General features: G+C 43.9%; 1 protein-coding gene across 1 annotated transcript in view; it reads right to left on the bottom strand.

Moving 5' to 3' along the window:
• Positions 1–20499, bottom strand: part of Tmem116 (transmembrane protein 116) — a 42483-nt gene that overhangs the window by 15028 nt on the left and 6956 nt on the right. Inside the window, exons 3-5 of the mRNA XM_059249762.1 lie at positions 16295–16341; positions 15065–15128; positions 12591–12722 (exon numbers count right to left, since the gene is read on the bottom strand). Of these exons, the coding sequence (XP_059105745.1) occupies positions 12591–12722; positions 15065–15128; positions 16295–16341 (243 nt within the window). The remainder of the gene's footprint in view (positions 1–12590; positions 12723–15064; positions 15129–16294; positions 16342–20499) is intronic.

Genomic DNA, 20499 nt, shown 5'->3' with positions numbered 1-20499 from the left:
GCTGCTTTTGCAGAGGACCTTGGTTCAGTTCTCAGCACCCACAGCAGGCTACTCCCAAGTGCCTGTAACTCCAGCTCTAGGGGATCTGATACCCGCTTCTGGACTGCACAAGCACCCTTATGCATGTGTACAAACACATATATACATAAATAAAAATAAAACGAACCATCTTCTTAAAAAAGAACCAAAGAGCTAACTCATATGATAAAAAAGAAACCACATGACACCATGTAAGGGATGAATTCCTGCACAGCTAAGGTGACAAGATTTACTCTTCAACCTCATGTAAGCAAAAACTGGAGCTGGGCAGACAGCTCACTGGATGACACACTTACCACACCAATGAGGGAAGTTCAAATCCCCAGTACCCACAGACAAAGCCAGGCATAGGCCACCAAGATGGGTCAGCAGGTAGAGGATACACACACGCTATACATGTATAAAAATTTTAAAAAGGCTGGGCAGTGGTGGTGCACGCCTTTAATCTCAGCACTCGGGAGGCAGAGCCAGGCGGATCTCTGTGAGTTCGAGGCTAGCCTGGTCTACAGAGAGAGAGCCAGAAAAGGCACCAAAACTGTACAGAGAAACCCTGTCTCAAAGAACCAAAAATAAAATAAAATAAAATAAAAATAAAAAATTTAAAAAGAAGCCAGACACTACCACATGTGCTTGTGCAGGGACAAGTGAGTCCCAGGACCTCACGGGCCACTCCACCTAGTCAAAGTGATGAGCTTGAGAGAAAATAAGAAACCCTGTCTCAAGGAATATGGCATAAAGCTATAAAGGAAAACAACCATCATCTTCCTCTCGTCTCTACATACATGTACATGAATTGCCATATGCGCACATGCGTATGTCCATGTGCACAGACACACACATAGAGACAGACAGATATAATTAACCTAAGTGATTTCTGGAAACAGTATTTTGTCCATATATTAAAAAGGCAAGCTGGGCGGTGGTGGCACACGCCTTTAATCCCAGCACTCGGGAGGCAGAACCGGGTGTAACTCTGTGAGTTCGAGGCCAGCCTGGGCTACAGAGTGAGTTCCAGAACAGGCTCTAAAGCTACACAGAGAAACCCTGTCTCGAAAAACCAAAAAAAAAAAAAAAAAAAAAAAAAAGCAAAAAGAACTGTAACACCACAAAGAGGCAATTACTACATGATAGTGCTTACAGAGCCAGACCTGAGTGTGGACTAGAGTGGTGGTTGCTAGGGGCGACGGGGAAGGGAGCGTCTGTCCACTAGTGCACTCTGGAGAGTGACAGGATAAACTGCACAGGGTTTGGAGAGGATTATAATGTCTAAGATTAATTAGGGTGGTGTTTATCTGGGGTCTACCCCTTATGAAAAGGTTAGTGAGGACAACCAAGAGAAGGGATAAACAGAGGTCTACTGCATTAGGACGGTGCTATCTGGGAGTCAAACCACAGAAATAAAGGTAAAAATGTATCCCCAAAAGAAAACTGATAAGCTTAGTATAATTATAAACATGTTGTATCTTTCTTCCTATTCCTCGCTTCTTTAAGAACACATTATAAGCCAGGTTATGGTGGTCCACACCTTTAATCCCAGCACTCGGGAGGCAGAGGCAGGCAGATCCCTGAGTTCCAGGCCAGCCTGGTCTACAGAGCGAGTTCCAGGACAGCCAGGGCTACACAGAGAAACCCTGTCTCAAAAACTAAAAACCAACCAACCAACCAAACATAAACTCCAAAATACACCTTTTAAAAAAGGATCATCCTAGCACTGTACTGTTGGTTTGTAACGAGTACATGTGTATAGTAATATGTGTAAGAACAGTGCAACACGGAGAAATGAAGCTACGAAGACGCTCTTTATTGTACAATGTTCTAATAGTAGACCCACTGCATGAAACTATTTCTGAGCATTGTAGTGTGACAATACAGTACAGTGGAGTCTGGCTGTTTGCCCTTGAGACTATGTGTATCGCTGACTGGGAGGGAGCTGTAGCTGACATGTCCTAGGACTCTGAGAGTTTAGAATTGCATATTGCCAGCCTAGGAAACAACTAAAATTCAAAATCTGAAGTACAATTTCTACCTAAGATATACTCCTTTCATGTCTTTTTTTTTTCTTTTGTTGTTTGCAAGAGTCTCACTATGTAAGATTGACTGGCCTGGAACTCACAAAGATCTGCCAGTCCCTGCCTCCTGAGTGCTGGGATTAAAGGTGTGTGTTACCATGATCACTTCTTTTTTTTTTTAAAAAAATAACATCTACAGTAAAATGTGAAATGTGACCTGGTCATTTGTTTTCCCTTTTGCTGACCTATAGGTAATTTCACTTATGGCCAGTAGAGGGAGACAGGATATCATGAAACAGATTCCTCAATGAACTCAGTCACAATAAACGTTCCTTTACGTTCTCATATGTAAAGAGCAGGAGAGGAAACTGATTGGGCTGGGAAAAATTTGATTAATTTTAAAAAATTAAAAACTTGGGCCGGGCAGTGGTGGCGCACGCCTTTAAGCCCAGCACTCGGGAGGCAGAGGCAGGTGGATCTCTATGAGTTCGAGACCAGCCTGGTCTACAAAGCGAGTTCCAGGAAAGGCGCAAAGCTACACAGAGAAACCCTGTCTCGAAAAACAAAACAAAAACAAAACAAAAAAAAAATCGTTGGTGGGGCTGAAGAGAAGGCTCAGGGGTTAAGAGCGCTGGTTGTTCTTCCAGAGTACCTGAGTTCTATTCCCAGCACCCACATGGCAGCTCACAACTGTCTATGACTCTTGTTCCAGAGGATCTGACACCGTCACACAGACATACATGTGGACAAAACACCGATGTACACAAAATACAAATAAATAAACTGATTTAAAAAAAAAAACTTGGCTGGGCGGTGGTGGTGCACATCTTTAATCCAGCACTTGGGAGGCAGAGGCAAGTGGATCTCTTAAGTTCAAGGCTAGCCTGGTCTACATAGGGAGTGATAAGTTTTTCCGCCAATAAGACTCTACACTGACGCAGCAATCCAAATTAAACCAAATCAGACTGAATTAGAAAAGCCCTGGTTTAATGGGTAAAGCGTTCCCGGGTGATTCTCTGGCACCCCCCAGAGAGGGACAGGAAGAGAGACTGGAAACCCACATGTCTTTTTCGGGGATGCCACTTATATACCCTGTGGGAGCGGTCCTGAACCTCTCTAGGAGAGGAGCTGTGTTTAGTGGATTTGAAGGGGCAGGTTTAAGGAAAGAGACAGGGGAGGGGAGTTGAGGTGGATCTTCTACTACACTCCTTCCAAACATGCTAGACTCTTTGGGTACAGGGATGTCAGGGTGCCAGGGGTTGAGGCTGAGCTCCCACCCAAACAGTGAGTTCCAGGCAAGGAGAAACCCTGTTTCTAAAAAACCAAAAAATAAAATTTAAAAAAGGTTAAAAGCTTAAAAAAAAATCTGTAAAAAGCATGAAAGGTAGTGCCAGAATTGTTGATTGTTGTAGTTAATTTTTTTCTTTTTTCTTTTTTCTTTTCTTTTTCTTTCTTTCTTTCTTTCTTTTTTTTTTTTTTTTTTTTTTTTTTTTTTTTTTTTTTTTTGAGACAGGGTTTCTCTGTGCAACCCTGGCTGTCCTGGAACTCGCTCTGTAGACCTAGCTAGCCTTGAACTCAGAGATTCACCTGCCTCTGCCTTCCAAGTACTGGGATCAAAGGCATGCAACACCCCTCCCACCCCACCCCATCCCTATTTCACATTTTCAACAATGAAGAGAAGTAATTAACTACAACTACAAGTCTAACTCTGCTTTGTCTTTTTGTTTTGTTTTGTCTTGTTTTTCGAGACAGGGTTTCTCTATGTAGCTTTGCGCCTTTCCTGGAACTGGCTTTGTAGACCAGGCTGGCCTCGAACTCAAAAAGATCCACCTGCCTCTGCCTCCCAAGTGCTGGCATTCAAGATGGTACCATGCTTATATATGGCTAAAATAAACTGCTTGAGGTTAGACTCTAGAAGTTTGAACCAGCACTGGTTACTGAGGTGGGCTGAACTGGATTACCTTCTTGCCTGTCAAGGACCAGCACTTTGCTGGCTCTACTATTCGCAGAAACCTGTATACAAACCATTGTAAAATGTAGGGCTTAGAGTTAGGAGCAGTAAGCCCAAGGGGTCAGACAGGCACTGAGAACATAGTAACAAGCAAAGATCATGAAATCTAGTGAGATGCTTCAACTAAAACATTCTCCCTGTTGACAGATGGAGAAAGCAACAGACCACCGAGCATGTGAAACAAACCTCAAACCTGCCAGTGAATCTTTTTTTAAGCTCCAAAAATATGATAGTTCACATCAATCATGAGCAAGTACTCTTCAATTTTTGCCTAATTTGGTCTTCACCTTTACCCCAATTCCTGTTTTAAGTGAGAAAACTATGACTCAGACGTTTTAGATTAAAAAGTACATGGCTACTTGTCATTATGAAGGCTTTTTAAAAATTTTAATTTCTGTCTTTTGAGATGGGGTTTCTCTGTGTAGCTTTGGAGCCTATCCTGGAACTCACTCTGTAGACCGGCTTGGCCTTGAACTCAGAGAGATCCACCTGCCTCTGTCTCCCAAGAGCAAGGATAAAAGGTGTGTGCTACCATGACTGGCTACCAATGCAGTTTCTCATTTGCTGTAGACATGAATGTATTAAAAACAAACAAACAAACAAACAAAAAACCCATTGCCACTACATTTTCTATGTACCATTTTGTTGGCAATCAACCTGTTGGGAACATTGTGTTGCTAAGGAGGTTTCGGGAAATACTACATATTATCAATACGGCACCTGCTCGGAGCACGGACCTTCGTGAGTCTCTCAGCTGCTAACAGTAAGGTACTCTGTACATACGGGAAGTCTGACTAGGGCAGAGTGGGTCAGAACATTTAGCTGGCATCTCCCTTCTTGCAAAACAGGCCGATCACCAACCAGACTAAGAATGTGTCCTGTGTGCAAAGACCTCACTGAGGAATGCTGGAGGAAGTCTTTCTGTACACTGTGAATATATGCTGTTCCCACTGGTTAAAAAATAAGCTGCTTTGGCCTATGGCAAGGCAGCTTAGAGGCATGCGGGAAATCCAAGAAGAGAGACAGGAAAGAGAAAGGCAGGGTCTGGAGAGACATCAGCCTGCCGCCCAAGGTGCAACATGCCAGCAGATAGGTAAAGCCATGGAACATGTGGCAAAACACAGATTAATAGAAATGGGTTAATTTAAGATATGAGCTAGCTAGCAAGAGATCTGCCATAGGCAATATAGTTTATAAATAGTATTAAGCCTCTGAGTAATTTTTTTTTTTTTTTGGTTTTTTCGAGACAGGGTTTCTCTGTGTAGCTTTGCGCCTTTCCTGGAACTCGCTTTGGAGACCAGGCTGGCCTTGAACTCACAGAGATTCACTGGCCTCTGCCTCCCGAGTGCTGGGATTCAAGGGGTGCACACCATTCCCGGCTGTTGTGTTGTTTTTGAGATGAGGTCTCTGTAGCTTTGGCCAATCCAGAACCCACCATATAGAGCAAGCTGGCCTTGAACTCACAGAGATCTGCCTGCCTCTGCCTCCCCAGGCTATGTGGCTGAAGACTCTGGAACGTTAACTCTAAGCCACAAACATGATGTCATTTGTAACCCAAACTGACATATGCTCTTTCAGGAACTAGAACCCCACATTTCAGTCCAGAACACCCAAGAACAAAGACACGCTGGAGGGCATTCCTGATGTCCTCATTGCTCCCTGCTCTTGTCTCTGCTCAACAGAAGTCTGAGCAGAGCAGCACTCTGAGGCCCTCTGGGAAAAAGCACAGAATTTGTTCCTGACTCCAAGCTTGACTTAGGGGACAATTTAAAACACCTGAGCATCTCAAACCATGGAGCAGAGGAGACAATGCAGGGAAGAGACAAGGACTCACTCAAATGTGACTCTGGCACCATAAACCTGTTTACTGATTGGCCGAGTTGACAAAAGAAATAACCTTTCAAAACCCCAAACATCCTATTAATCAAAGCAAAGATTATTCCTGATGGATTGGTTCTCTCAGCCACTTTGCTGCCTAGTAAGATCTGGAAGGGAAGACCAGGTCTGAATAAATGTTGACTTCTTGTGTTCCAGCTCTGTGAAGTGGCCTCAGGTACTCCAGCTTGGCCAAGCCTGTGTTCCCTTACAGCTCTGGGATCCATGAAAGTCTTCCATTACTTGAATCAGGTTCAGGAACAGTGCTCACATGCTAGAGCTACGCAAACAGAAGGTGAACAAGTCTAATTTTTACCCCTTGTTCATCCAGGCAGAGAAGGAAAATCAAGGAAGATCCTGAGGCTTCTTGAAGCTTCAGCAGGCCTAGCACATGAACAACATTCACTGGCTGATAATGAAGCTGGTCTAGACACACAAAAAAGTGTCCACAATAATAATGCGTTTCTGATAGGGCTAAGTTTACCATTTATTTTTTAGAGACTTATTTTTTATTTTATGTCTATGTGTGTTTTGTCTTTACTCTGCATGCACCACATTTGTGCTTGACCCGTGGGAGGCCAGAGGAGAGTGTCCAATCCCCTGGAGCTGGAGTTACAGGCTTGAAGCCACAGTGTATCCTGAGAACAAAACCCAGGCCTCTGTGAGAACAAGTCCTCTCACCACTGAGCCATCTTCCCAGCACCAAGAACCACCATCGTTGAAGTTATATTTTACCAAGTTTCTTTTTTCTCAAATGATATTTATTTCACAAATGGTATTTTTTTTCTTTTTGGTTTCTTGAGACAGAGTTTCTCTATGTAGCCCTGATTGTGCTGGAACTCACTTTACAGTCCAGGCTGGCCTCAAACTCACAGAGATCCAGCAGCCTCTGCCTTCCTAGTGCTGGGATTAAAGGTGTGCACCACCACACTAGGTGATAATTGTTTTTAAATATTCTTTTTGTTTTATTTTTTGAGACAGGGTTTCTCTGTGTAACAACCCTGGCTGTCCTGGAACTCACTATGTAGACCAGGTTGGTCTCAAACTCACAGAGACCCGCCTGCCTCTGCTTCCTGAGTGCTGGGATTAAAGGAATATACCACTGCCCAGCTTTTTAAATTTTCGTAATTCACCAAAACAAAAAGTAGAGGACATTATATCACCTCCCAGGGATTTTATTTTTATTCATCTGCAAAATGATGAAGCCTAGGAACCACTGTGCTCCTTGGCATGTCACATAGCTTTCCTAGAAAAGCAACAGTTTCACACAAGTGGAAATCAAGAACAACTTTGGTAGGAGGATCTCTGTGAGTTCAAAGTCAGCCTGGTCTATAAAGCAAGCTCCAGGACAGCCAGGGCTGTTACACAGAAAAAACCTATTTTGAAAACACACAAATGGCCCCAAATAGGGAGTGGCACTATTAGGAGGTGGGGCTTGTAGCAGGAGGTGTGGCCTTGTTGGAGGAAGTATATCACTGGGGTGGACTTTGAGGTTTCAAATGCTCAGCTGGGAGGTGGTGGTACATGCCTTTAATCCCAGAGGGAGGTGAATCTCTGAGTTCGAGGGAGGCCTGGTCTACCGAGGGAGTTCCAGAACAGCAGGGCAACACAAAGAAACCCTTTTGAAACAAAACAAAACAAACAAACAAAAAATGCTCAAGCCAGGCCCAGTCTCTCTCTTCCTGCTGCCTTTGGATCTGGATGTAGAACTCTCAGCTCCTTCTCCAGCACAATGTCTGCCTGCATATCGCCATGTCCTGCCATGCTGATAATGGACTAACCTCTGAAACTGTAAGCCAGCCCCAGTTAAGTGCTTTCTTTCAAAGGAGTTGTCGTGGTCATGGTGTCTCTTCATAGCAACAGAACACTGACTAAGACAACAGGCAGAGATGAAAAGAGGAAGGAAAAGAACACTATACTCCCTGCCACTACGAGAACAAACTGTCCTGGAGCTCCCATTCCTGTTGCCATTATGTTCTGTGTAAGAAAACCATCAAGGTAAGACCCAACTCCTGAAAACTGTCCTGAGTTCCACATATGCACCACAGCATGTGCACATGCATACAGGAACACACACAGAGAACACAATCTAGAAACATTATAAAATGCCAGTCTGAGACCTGAAGAGTAAAGAACAGCAGGGGACTGTAGATGGAAGTCAAAGGTGGTGAAGTGAGCTGTACGGAAGAAGATAGTCTCTCAACTCTTTTACTTCCTCTCTCTCCACTGTCACAGTGTGTGTTGATGTGATAGTTGATGCTGGCATCTGTTGGCTGTACAATCACGTGGGAGACTGAGTGACCTCACCTGTGTGTGTCATCGTCCCATGGGCACGGATGGGAGGAGGAGGGACAGGGAGGAAGCCAGGTGGGCACCAGCCTGCACCTCCTGACATGGTGTCACCTAGCTCACGCTCCTGCTGCCACCACAAGCAATCTTGAACCCAATGTTCTGAAACTATGAGCCAAAATACATCTTCCCTTCTTCCTTCCTGTCAGGTACTCCGGTCACAGCGACACAAAAGTAATAAGAACCTAGTCACACTGCTCCTCAACAGCACGTACAACTCAGACAGAGACCAGACAAAGTCTCCCATAAGCGGGATGTTCTGGAGGGAATGCAGGAGTGAGAGGACCGGACCAGAAAGCTTTGGCTTTGTTATAAAGACACACAGGTCTCAGCTTAGTCATGCACCACCTGCATGCACAAATGGGCCAATCCAGACATGAAGGCACAGAGAACTGGACTGAGGTTGAGCACATATGTGACAAGACACAATTACCATTCTTGACTTAATCAATCTCCAGAAACTTATGGAAGGATCCAGCATCTGTGTGACACCATTCACAACATCAAAGATGCAATCCTAAACTACAGGACATGTAATTAACAGGAAAACGTGAAAAGATCAGGAAGAGTACTCTAGGAAAGACCAATAAAAAACATCTTATACATACATTCAGAGCAGCCACTGTAACACACATCCTCCACGGGGTAAAGCAACACTCAGTGTGGCCATGGTAACACACATCCTCCAGGGGGTAAAGCAACACTCAGTGTGGCCACTGTGACACACATCCTCCAGGGGGTAAAGCAACACTCAGTGTGGACACTGTGACACACATCTTCCAGGGGGGTAAAGCAACACTCAGTGTGGCCACTGTGACACACATCCTCCATGGGGTAAAGCAACATTCCGGAGAGGCCACTGTAACTCGTATACGCCAGTGGGTAAAGGACAACACAATGCAGTGATTTTGAGGGTGATGGAAATAGAAATGCTTTTCTTTCTCAATTATCCTGATGATTTCATGAGTGATGGTTAGTACTGATGCCAACTTGACGGGATCCAGACTCACTTAGGAGACGAGCTTCCAGGCATGTCTGGTTGGGGCTCTCTAGATTGGGTTAGCTGAGGTAGGAAGACTCACCCTAAAGGTGAGCAGCACCATCCCATGGCTGGGGCCCTGGACTGCACAAAGGAAGAATGCAAGCTGAGCACCAGAGTTTGTCTCTCTGTTTCCTGAGAGGTGCAACGTGATCACCTGGCTCACGTCCTGCCACCATGCCTTTGGACTGCACCTTCAGACTGTGAGCACAGATAACCCTCCTGCTTTAAGGTGCCTTTGTCAGGTGTGTTGTGGAAGCAACAAGGGAAGTGATGAATGAAGACACACATACAGTCACATACAGTCACACTGGTAAGACCGTCCCCCTACACATCCATGCACCTCCTACACACAACACACACAGTAAAGTATATTTTTACTGCAGAGATAGCTCAACACAGCTGTAAGGGAGAAAAGTGACATTAATCACATCTATACCAAGCACAAGGTGAGTGTTATTACCAGCCATTTAGCAGACTGGGACAATGAGGCTCAGAGAGGTGAAGTAACTGCCCAGAGTCAAAGTTAATCCAGAAACCCAAAGCTAACTTTTTATGTTTTAATAAATTCAACAGAACATTTGATCGGTATGTGGGTATTCTATGGTGTGTGTGTTTGTATGGGCATGTGCACACATGTGTGTGCAGCCGCACAAGTGTACACACATGTGCGTGTGGAGGCCAGAAGTCAACTTCAGGTGTCTTCCTTGATTGTACTCTATGTTATTTTTTGAGGTAAAGTCTCTTGCTAGGCCACGAGGCTCACCAATTAGGTTAGGCCGACTGATCAGCAAGTCCCAGAGATCCACCTGTCTTTTTTTTTTTTTTTTTTTTGGTTTTTCGAGACAGGGTTTCTCTGTGTAGCTTTGCGCCTTTCCTGGGACTCACTTGGTAGTCCAGGCTGGCCTTGAACTCACAGAGATCCGCCTGGCTCTGCCTCCCGAGTGCTGGGATTAAAGGCGTGCGCCACCACCGCCCGGCGACCCACCTGTCTTTACACCCCTCCAGCACCTCACTCATAGGTACTAGGGACCCCATCTCAGGTCCTCATACTTGAGTGGCAAACACTTTACCAACTGAACCTTCCTCTCAGTCCCTTCAATGAATATTTGTCGTTGTTGTTTTTAATTCCAAAGACTATAATAGCTCTTCATCTGAAAAAATATGACCTTGACTCTACTTAACTAGTGTGGTTATTGGCAGAGTTGAACAAAGTATATCTCTAAAGGAGTTAAAGCCCTCCATGATTCATGACATGTAAATAGACAGATTCTACAGTGCCAGTCACACATTACAGGTTGTGTATCCCATGTCTGAACTAGTTGGTAGTGTTTAAGATTTGAGATATCTGCTGTGCAATGGTGGTGCACGCCTTTAGTCCTAGCACTCGGGAGGCAGAGGCAGATGGATCTCTGTGAGTTCCAGGCCAGCCTACTCTACAGAGCTAGTTCTAGGACAGCCAAGGCTACACAAAGAAACCCTGTCTTGAAAAAAACAAAAAAAAAAACAAAAAAAAAATTTAAGATATTTTTAGATTGGGAATATGCATCTGTATGCACACACACAGATACACATGGCTGTGCACATACACAGATACATGTATGCATGCACACACACACAAGATATGCTGGGGAACCTCCAAGTCTAAACAAGAGGTTTATTGTATTTCATATGTGAAATATTAGACATATTTTCCAAAGGTAATTTTTAAAAAAACACTGTGACTATGTGTATTTTGACTATGACCTGCCACAGGAGGTCCTCTGTACATTTTCTTAAAGAATTTCATATTCTTGATAATTTCACCTTTCTGATGATATGGTCTCAACTTGTGTTACTTTCCTAGTAAAAGAGAAGACACTTCCCCTTAAGTAACAGACTCCAGAGAATGCCCATTTTAACTTCTTTTTTCACACCGCAACTCTCAGAGATTCAGAAGCAGCAGCCCACATTGATGGTGCTGTACAACTTAACTTACTGATACAGTTCACGGAAGGCATGATGTGACCCTACACCATAACCGGTGGTGTCTTTAAAACTCAATGTTTATTATAGCCTCACAGCACAAAACTATGTAGTCATTTTAAAAGTTACAGAAAAAGTATTTCAGTATATAGAAATATGGTTGAAATAGGACTAACAGATCATTACAAAAACATTAATCTACTATTTTATACATTTAAAAATATACCCAGAAAAAAATTTATATGACTATGTGTGGGAGATTTTATTGTCTTATATATTTCTGAATTTTCAAAAATTCTATTAGAAGTAATGTTTTGTTTTGCTTTTTTGGACTTGTTTTTTGACACAGGGTTTTTCTGTGTAGCCCAGCTGGGTCTGAAACTCTAGATCCTCTTTTGTCCATCTTCTGAATTGGATGACAGGCATGCACTGTGCTCATGGCAATAGCCATTTTTTTTTTTCTCGGAGCTGAGGACCGAACCCAGGACCTTGAGATTGCTAGGCAAGGACTCTACCACTGAGCTAAATCCCCAACCCCTTAATTTAATTTTTAGATTTTGTTTTGTTTTGTTTTTTGTTTTTGTTTTTGAGACAGGGTTCTCTGTGTAGCTTTGGAGCCTTTCCTAGAACTCACTTTGTAGCCCAGGTTGGTCTCAAACTCACAGAGATCCGCCTGCCTCTGCCTCCCGAGTGCTGGGATTAAAGGTGTGCGCCACCACCACCCGGCAATAGCCATTTTTTAATGCTATTTACTCATTGTACCCATGAGCATACACATGCACACGAGCCCGCAGTGTATGTGTGGTGGAAGTGGGGGTGGGGGGTCAGAGGGCAACTTGTGGGAATCAGTTTTTTACTTCCACCATATGGATCCTCGTATTGAACACAGGTTATCAGACTTGGTGGCAGGTTCCTTTACCCACTGAGCCATTTCACAAGCCTGGCAGTAGCTTTTCTTTATTTTTCTTTTTTCTTCTCTCTCTCCTTCATTATTTTATTTTTGAAACAGGTCTTTCTATGCAGCCATGGCTGTCCTTGAACTCACTCTGTAGACCAGGCTAGCCTCTAACTCACAGAGATCTACCTGCCTCTGCCTCCTGAGTGCTGGGATTGAAGGCGTGCACCACCACGTCCACCTTTGCAGTAGCTATTTTTAAGATGAAAAGTGATAAAACCGTTGTATCAAAGTGTAACAATGAGCAATGGGTCTGTGTGTTCATAACGGATCATCTGTGATCTGAACTATACTTAGATCTGAAGGTACCTTCCATGCGCAGTGTTGGTGGAATCTAGGAATGCTCACCTCCCCGACTGTCTGTAGGTTATAGCAGATGCTGTCCTTGTGGGCTGCTGAAGTTCCATAGAGAAGTGCTTTTATAAGCCAGCAAATTCCCAGGAGCAGGTCAGAAAAGCTCAGATAAAAGAGTGGTTTTATCTGTCAAAAGCCACAAAATCTTAATTCAGTAAGTGATGTAACTAGGAGAAAGAACATACAAATTATCTTTACATTTTGTGCTTTGAGTAGAAAGCTGGAGTCATTGTTTGTAAAGGAAGATTCCAGATAGGAAGGGATCTGTGACCACTGTACTTCAAAGTCCTGGAGTAAGAGGGCTCATGAACAGCTCAGCACTCTCACCCTTAGGGACACTCCTTCCTTAGCTATAGGGCCAAAGATAGAATGGACAGCTGAAAGGTTTACAGTGAAGCTGTAACGTAAGTGCCATGGGTGCACAGCCAACATAAAGTTAGATAACGATGTCATAAACTTCATATTTACAGATGCAGCTGAGGACTTAAAAAGTGAGAGAAATGCCAGGATGAAAAATATGCTGCCTTTTAAGCCTTCTGACTACACTGATGAAGTCTTCATAGTTGCTCGGTTTTTGTATGCATTTGTGTGAGAATGGCATGTATGTACATGTGCTCATATTGGAAGAAGTGTGCTCCTGTGCATGGACATGAGGACAAAAGAGGAGGACTCTCCACCTTGTTCAGTGAGACAGGGTCTTTCACTGAATAATAGACTGATGGCCAGCAACTCCAGTGGTCCTCTGTCTCCAGCTACACAGTACTGAGGCACAAGCATACACACAACCAAGCCCTGCCTTTTACCTGAACTCAGGGCTTCAGTCTTTCACAGCACACACTCTTATTCCCTGAGCCATCCCCTAGTCCCTGATTGCTTACTTTTTAGTATCTTTGGGCCTCCCTGTTCCCAATTGTTTTTTTAAATCACTCTATTTTATTATTTAGTTAATTTTTGAGACAGGATCTCACTCTGTAAACGAGGCTGCCTTCTAGCTGCCTCTGCCTCCTGAGTGCAGGGATTAAAGGTGTGTGCCACTGCACCCAGCTCTTTTCTGATTATTCTACAGAAGAAATATAAAATGTTTATTGACACACAAGAGAAAAATCTTAAGACATATGTAGTGATCATGAATGTAAGATACTATAAAATGTCGGCTCTCTTTAAATGCATCTTATTCTCTACAGATTTCCCTGTGGAATTTAACAAGCTGACTTGAAACCTGAAAAATGTATTAACCAGGTATAGCCGAACAGGCTGGTAATTGTGGTGCTCAGCAGACAAAGGCAGAGAATCAAGAATGTGAAGCTACCTGGACTACAGCGAGACTACCTGGGATTCATAACAAGATGGTGTCAAAGGAATATTTAGGATTTAAAGCACTGAGAAAACATATCTAGACTATGCTAACACTGTATCTGTTTAATTCGGAGAGAACTGATCTTCTGAAAAGCCTTGATCTGCTACTTGGGTGTGCAACTTAATCTTGGGCCTCTGTAGCTTCCTCAGGTGTGAAATGGGCCAAACTGCATTCTTCACGGTCTTCCAGACACAGCAGCTCCCCAGCACACACAGAGGCCACACTGTGGCTAGCTGTGAGCCATTTGGCCCGATTACAGCAATAATGGCTTCTGTCCTTTAAGATCTTCATTGAGCTGGCAAGAAGATCACTCACGCCAGCTCTTCATGAGTTGGGGGGTGGGGAGATTGGGGAGGTTGGGGGGTGCACATGTCAGCCTGTGTTTTATTCCGAGTTGGAGTCTCACCATGTCCATCAGGAAGGCTTTTAACTTGAACATTTTGGTGTGATTATTTTTAGAAAGGATGTTTTTTCTTTTCAAGATGAAACTAATAGCTGAGGAGGACGGGACAGCAAACAAGTGTGTTTCAAGCAGACAAGTCTTGAAGCTGCCTCTTGACCACGCCAGTGTTCTCCCAAGTCAAGATCAGAAAGCTCACCTAAGCTGGCTGTGGTGGCGAATGCCCTTAGTTCCAGCACTCGGGAGGCCAAGGCAGGTGGATTTCTGTGAGTTCGAGGCCAGCCTGGGCTACAGAGTGAGTTCCAGGAAAGGCGCGAAGCTACACAGAGAAACCCTGTCTCGAAAAACCAAAAAAAAAAAAAAAAAAAAAAAAAGAAGAGAAAGAAAGCTGCTCACCTGGAGGGAGGGCCTTACCATACTTAAAACCCATACAGGCCTCAAACTTCAGACAGCAGCTTCCTTAATCTTAATAATTCACAGTACAAAGAGAGCCACATTTAATAGCTAACCTCTAGGAACTGAAGGTTACAGCTACAATCCTGCCCAGAAGAAATAGGAGTTCTGTGGACAGAGGGAAACATTCCCATCTATTATGAGGAAATTATTAGTAAAACATAGAATTATCCAATGTGCACAGGTTGGTGCTTTCCTGGCACCTACATCAAAGGCTAAGTCACCAGTAGTTCAAACTCAATGGAAAGACATTCTCACCTCTGCAGACGTCTGGGGGTTCTGGAACACAGCATAAGTGATAAGCGAACTCGAACCTATAACACTGAAAGACACAGACCATTGGCCATTACAATACAGTGGTAAAAAAGGACAAACATGGTATGTCCTCACTCATAAGTGGATTCTAGATATAAAGCAAAGAACAATCAGACTGCAACCCACAGAACAACAGAGGCTATATATATAGCATGGGGGACCCTAGGATGACTATGGCTTATAATAAGTTTTGGTTTTACTCAATCACTGAGCAAGCCTCAATGAAACATTTCACTATTAAGATAAGAATTTATACTATATCAAGCTGATAATAGAAAAATAAATAAATTAATAAAAAAAGAAAAAATCAATACAGCGGTAAGACTCTGATTTTTATAATTCATTGGCACAATTGATATGAAATATACCACACATATTTTTACATTTAGATTGCTTTGTGAATTTTCATGCCATCCTTGTCTAGAGGCATGCCAATTTTCTCAGTATCATTCCAATTTCTCTCACTATGTAGCCTCTGATGGCCTAGATAGAACCCACTATGTAGACCAAGCTGGCCTCAAACTCACAGTGATCCTCCTGCTTCAATCCCACAAGTGCTGGGATTAGATGTGAGCAACCATGTTCACCTTCCTCCCAGCATTTAACATAGTCAGTTCTGAGGTGAGTGCCTGAAACTGGTCTGCACCAGGCCTGCCGACAGGCTGCGGGCATTTCAGATGAGTGCCCTTCCTCTGTTTCCTGTTTCTTAAATTCTTACTTCTACTGGGGGTGTAGGTGTGGTGACCCACCAGAGGAGGGAGACCTGAGGTCAATGTCAGTGTCGTCTTCTGTCACTCCAGTTTTTGAGACAGGCTCTCTCACTGAACCTGGAGCTCCCAGATTCAGCTGGACTGGCTAGCCAGCAGCCCCCAAGATCCTCTGTCTGCCTCCCAAGGCTGAGACAACAGGCAGGTAACAACAGAGCCGGCTTTTCATGTGAGTGCTGGGGATCCCAACTCAGCTTCTCGTGCTTAGGAAGCAAGCATTTTATCCACTAAGCCATCTTCCCAGTCCCTGTGCTTTTTTTACTAGTGAGAAAATATTAACATAGGAAAAAATTTCTAACCAAAAAGTAAAATGCAACCCTGAAGAACAAGACGTAGAGCTGTACAGCTCTCCTGTTTGCTCATGCAATTCCAACAGTCATGTGACAGGAGACTGAAAAAAACATACCTGAGAGTAGCCGTGGCAAACTGTATCCACTGTATTGCAGGAAAAAACTAAACAAGAGAGAGAGAGAAAAGTCAATCTCTTACATTTAATGTTCAATCTGACTTCCATTTTGGTGTTTATTAACCATCTCTTCAGCACAGACCTTCAAACCCACTCCAGGTCTGGGAAGGAGTGAAATCTGAGCAGAGCTGTGCTAAGGCAGGACCTCGCTGCCCTCAACCCAACTCCTTATAAAAGTCAAATTTTAAAGGAAACAGAGCCCTGAGTGGGAAGTGACTGGATAAGAACACAAAGTTGAGAAAAACCATAAGAACGAAATGACACACAGAGAGAGAGAGAAAGAGACAAAGAGACAGAGAGACAGAGAGACAGAGACAGAGAGAGAGAGACAGAGACAGAGAGAGGGGAAAGGTTCAGGTTTCGGGGAGAACAGACAGACCTAAGTGAAGGTGACTGACAGAAAGTTAAAAGGACAGAAGAGGGGGAATGATGAAGAGGGGGAAGTTACTGGTGTGGAGAGCAGCACTGTGAGTAAAACACAGGACAGAGGAAGAAAGGAGCAGAAGGAGGGGAGGATGACCAGCTTTGACCTTACAGGGTCCCATCTGCCTTCCAGAGGGCTAGTCTCCAGCGGGAGGGCCATAAGGACTCCAGTCCCAGCGACCTCCAGCCCAGGCCCTTCTCAGTCAGGCTCCCAACAGGTAGCTCCACCCCTGTTTCAGCTGGGCTCCACCTCATCTAATCCTGCCCTTACCTTAAGGGCAGGAGGTGGAAGGGCCAAGGAGAAGGACAAAAACAGAAAGAGCAGGCGACAGAAGAAACCAAGTTGTAAGAAACATTAGAAAGTTTAAGACGGAGCAAGAGGCAGGAGTAATAAAAAGCAGAGAGAGTATTTCATAGTAAAAAAAAAAAATAATAAAGTTGCAAAAGAGAAATAGAACAGGAAAAAGGGAAGAGAAAGAAATGGGGTAAAACAGAAGCCTGTTAAAACTTATCCCTGCTTGGGCCAGAATGATGAGATGGCACATTCAGTTAACAAAGTTTTAGTAATAGTGAAAATCAAGAAGAGAATAGCTTTTGTTTTGTTTTGTCTTTCTTTTTTGTTTTTTTTTTTTTTTTTTGAGACAGGGTTTCTCTGTGTAGCCCTGGCTGTCCTAGAACTAGCTCTATAGACTAGGCTGGCCTTAAACTCACAGAGATCTGCCTGCCTCTGCCTCCTGAGTACTGGGATTAAAGGCGTGCGCCGCCACTGCCCAGTGAGAGAAGAGATTATTAATGTTTGTTATATTCAATATTAACATATTAAATACTATTTTATGTCATGCCATTTACTCAGTACTCCTAAGTGTAATCAATTTTGTATAAATCAATGTGCTATGAGACACACAAGGATAAACACAATCTAGATGGAGGCTTCCAGGAGCTTAGAACACAGTGGGAAAAAGGTGTGAGCACCAAGAAACAGTCTGAATAGGGCAATGATGTAGAGAACAGCATGTGGGCAGCATCTGGGGAGAGGAAACACAAGAACACTCATTGCTTTAACTATACTTTCCCACGCCCAGCAAACATCTCTCTTGTGTGTCTAAGTGCTGGGGACTGAGTCCAGAGCCTTCCAAATGTCACACATGCATGCTGACCACTGTCCCAGCTCTTGGATACTGTCACAAACACTTGCATGGCTGGAACGATTTAAACGCATGGTGCTCACATCACAGTGAGAGTACAGTCTAGCATGGAAGACCAGACATGGGTAAGTGGAAGACTTCATTTACTAACTTGTCTTAAACAAGTAAAGATTGGTAGGGAAGGGTCTTGGGAACATTTGGAGGTCTCTAATCACGTCCACCTCCTGAGGGTGTGGAGACCAGTGACAGTGTCACCGAGTGATAAGAAAATGCTCTCGGACAAAAGACTATTCTGTTCCTCAAGACAAATCTCAGATTGTTCAGAGAACTTTTCCCTTTGGCATATTGCTAAAGCGTCCATGCCACCTTCCTGCATGAATGCATGTGTGCCTGTGTGTGCATATACATGTGTGTAAGTGTGTGTGCACATGTGTCTGTATGTGCCTGTGTGTGTGCATGAGCACTTTCTCCTTGGAGTCCCTTTGCAAATAGAACTTCGTCTTCTTCTGCTACAAGGCTAACCCAAACCCAAGGAAATCAGTCATTTTCCATTTCTGCTTCGGTGTTTAAGCACTTCTGTTGATTTGTGTGTATCTTCTTGTGTGGTTCTGGGATTGAATCCAGGAGCTCCTGCACACCAGACAGCTGCCCCATCGCAGCCCCATTTCTTTTTTCTAAAAACCTCTATCACAAGTTCAGGTATATGTACCTTCAGTGACCATGATGGGCACAGCACATATGTTACATATCTGTCTACAAAACAGGAATTCTCTAAACTTCTAACAGGTGTATATGTTGTTTTGTTGCTGTTGGTATTTTTGTTCTTGTTTGGAAATAGAATCTCACTTAACTGCGGCCCTGCAGCCTTGAACTTGCTATGTAGCCTAGGATGGCCTTGAATTTGTAACAATCCTGCCTTTACCTCCAGAGTGCTGAAATTACAAAATGAGCCACAATACCCAGCCTGAGGCTTTACAATAATAATAATGGCTGACTTTTAAGTGGTTTCTATGTATAAAGATATACGCTGTGGTAGTTTGAATGTAATTAGGCTCCATAATCTCATAGGGTGCGGAATGTGGTGGTTTGAAAGAAAATAGCCCCCAAAGGGAGTGGCACTACTTGAAGTAGGTATGGCCTTGTTAGAGGAATTGTAGAGGTGGGCTCTGAGGTCTCCTATGCTCAAGCTACTCGCAGTGTCACAGGTCACTTCCTGTTATAGCCAGCACCATATCTGCCTGCATGCTGCCATGTCCTGCCATGATCATAATGGACAAAACCTCTGTAAGCCACCACCTCAATTAAATCTTTTCTTTATAGGAGTTGCTGTGGTCATGGTGTCTCTTCATAGCAATAAAAACCTAAGACATAGGTTAACATTTTAGTCCTTTCCACAATTTTTTTGTTTTGTTTTTTCAAGACAGGGTTTCTCTGTATAGTCCTTGCTGTCCTGGAACTCACTCTGAGACCAGGCTGGCCTTGAACTCACAAAGATCTGCCTACTTCTGCCTCCAAAGTGCTGGGATTAAAGGTGTGCACCACCACTGCACAGGAAGGTATTAAAAAAGTCATACCAGGCTAACGTTCTCTTTGGATAGAATAACTATAATAGGTGTATATGGCATTTGGACAGAGTAGCTGGTGAGAAACTTCATGATATAAAACTAACAAACTTTGCCAGGCATGGTGGTCTACACCTTAAACCCAGCACTCGGGAGGCAGAGGCAGGCAGATATCTGTGAGTTCGAAGCTAGCCTGGTCTACACACAGTGAGTTCCAGGAAAGCCAGGGCTACCTATAAAGACCCTGTCTCAAAGAACAACAATACTTTAGACTAAGCAGTATTATACTTAAGGTCATTTCTTGAACAAATAAACCCTGGCCACCATCTACACCCACAGGTGAGAAGCTGAATTCTTCAGGCACCTCCCTTCCACAGGCTCAAGCAGGCTTGTTTCCAGGAGCCTGGACCTGACTTCTGCCACTGGTGAACAGTGGGCATAAGCTGTTTGTGCCCTTGACAAGGTGCATGGACAGGTCAGTCTCCCAGCCAGGCTATAGCTCGGTGCTGTCCTAGGAGATGTCAGCCTGGTTTCCCGGCAGGACCCATATAATTTGGTCGGGATGTGCTTTCTGATTCCTGTCGAGTTCACTGGGGTCACAAGAATCTTTATAGCATGGGGACTCTGGGTACACCTTACCGGTGGACAAAACTGTAAGGTGTCTGTCTGTGTGCATTTTTCTCCTCCTCGTTCTAAATCAGCATGAATGAGGCCCAGTCAGTGACCCATCTCACCTGGACAGTCAATGTGCTGTTCTGCACTAGGACTCTCCCCACGGTCACTGTCAATATTTCAACCAACAGAATCCTTCCAAAAACAAAGCAAACCACCACTATCTCAGTTAGGGTTTTTATTGTCATCATGGTGGGAAGCTCGGTGGCACTCAGGTATACATGGTGTTGGAGAGGTAGCTACATCTACATCTGGATCCAAAGGCATCAGGAATAGACTGAGACATACTTCCTCCAACAACATCACACCTCCTAAAAGTGACACTCCATATGAGCCTATGGGA

The sequence above is a fragment of the Peromyscus eremicus genome, chromosome 23 (assembly GCF_949786415.1).
Source record: "Peromyscus eremicus chromosome 23, PerEre_H2_v1, whole genome shotgun sequence".
Taxonomy (NCBI): Eukaryota; Metazoa; Chordata; class Mammalia; order Rodentia; family Cricetidae; genus Peromyscus; species Peromyscus eremicus.
Note: the sequence above shows the minus strand (reverse complement) of the source record. Positions and strands in the feature narration are given on the sequence as shown.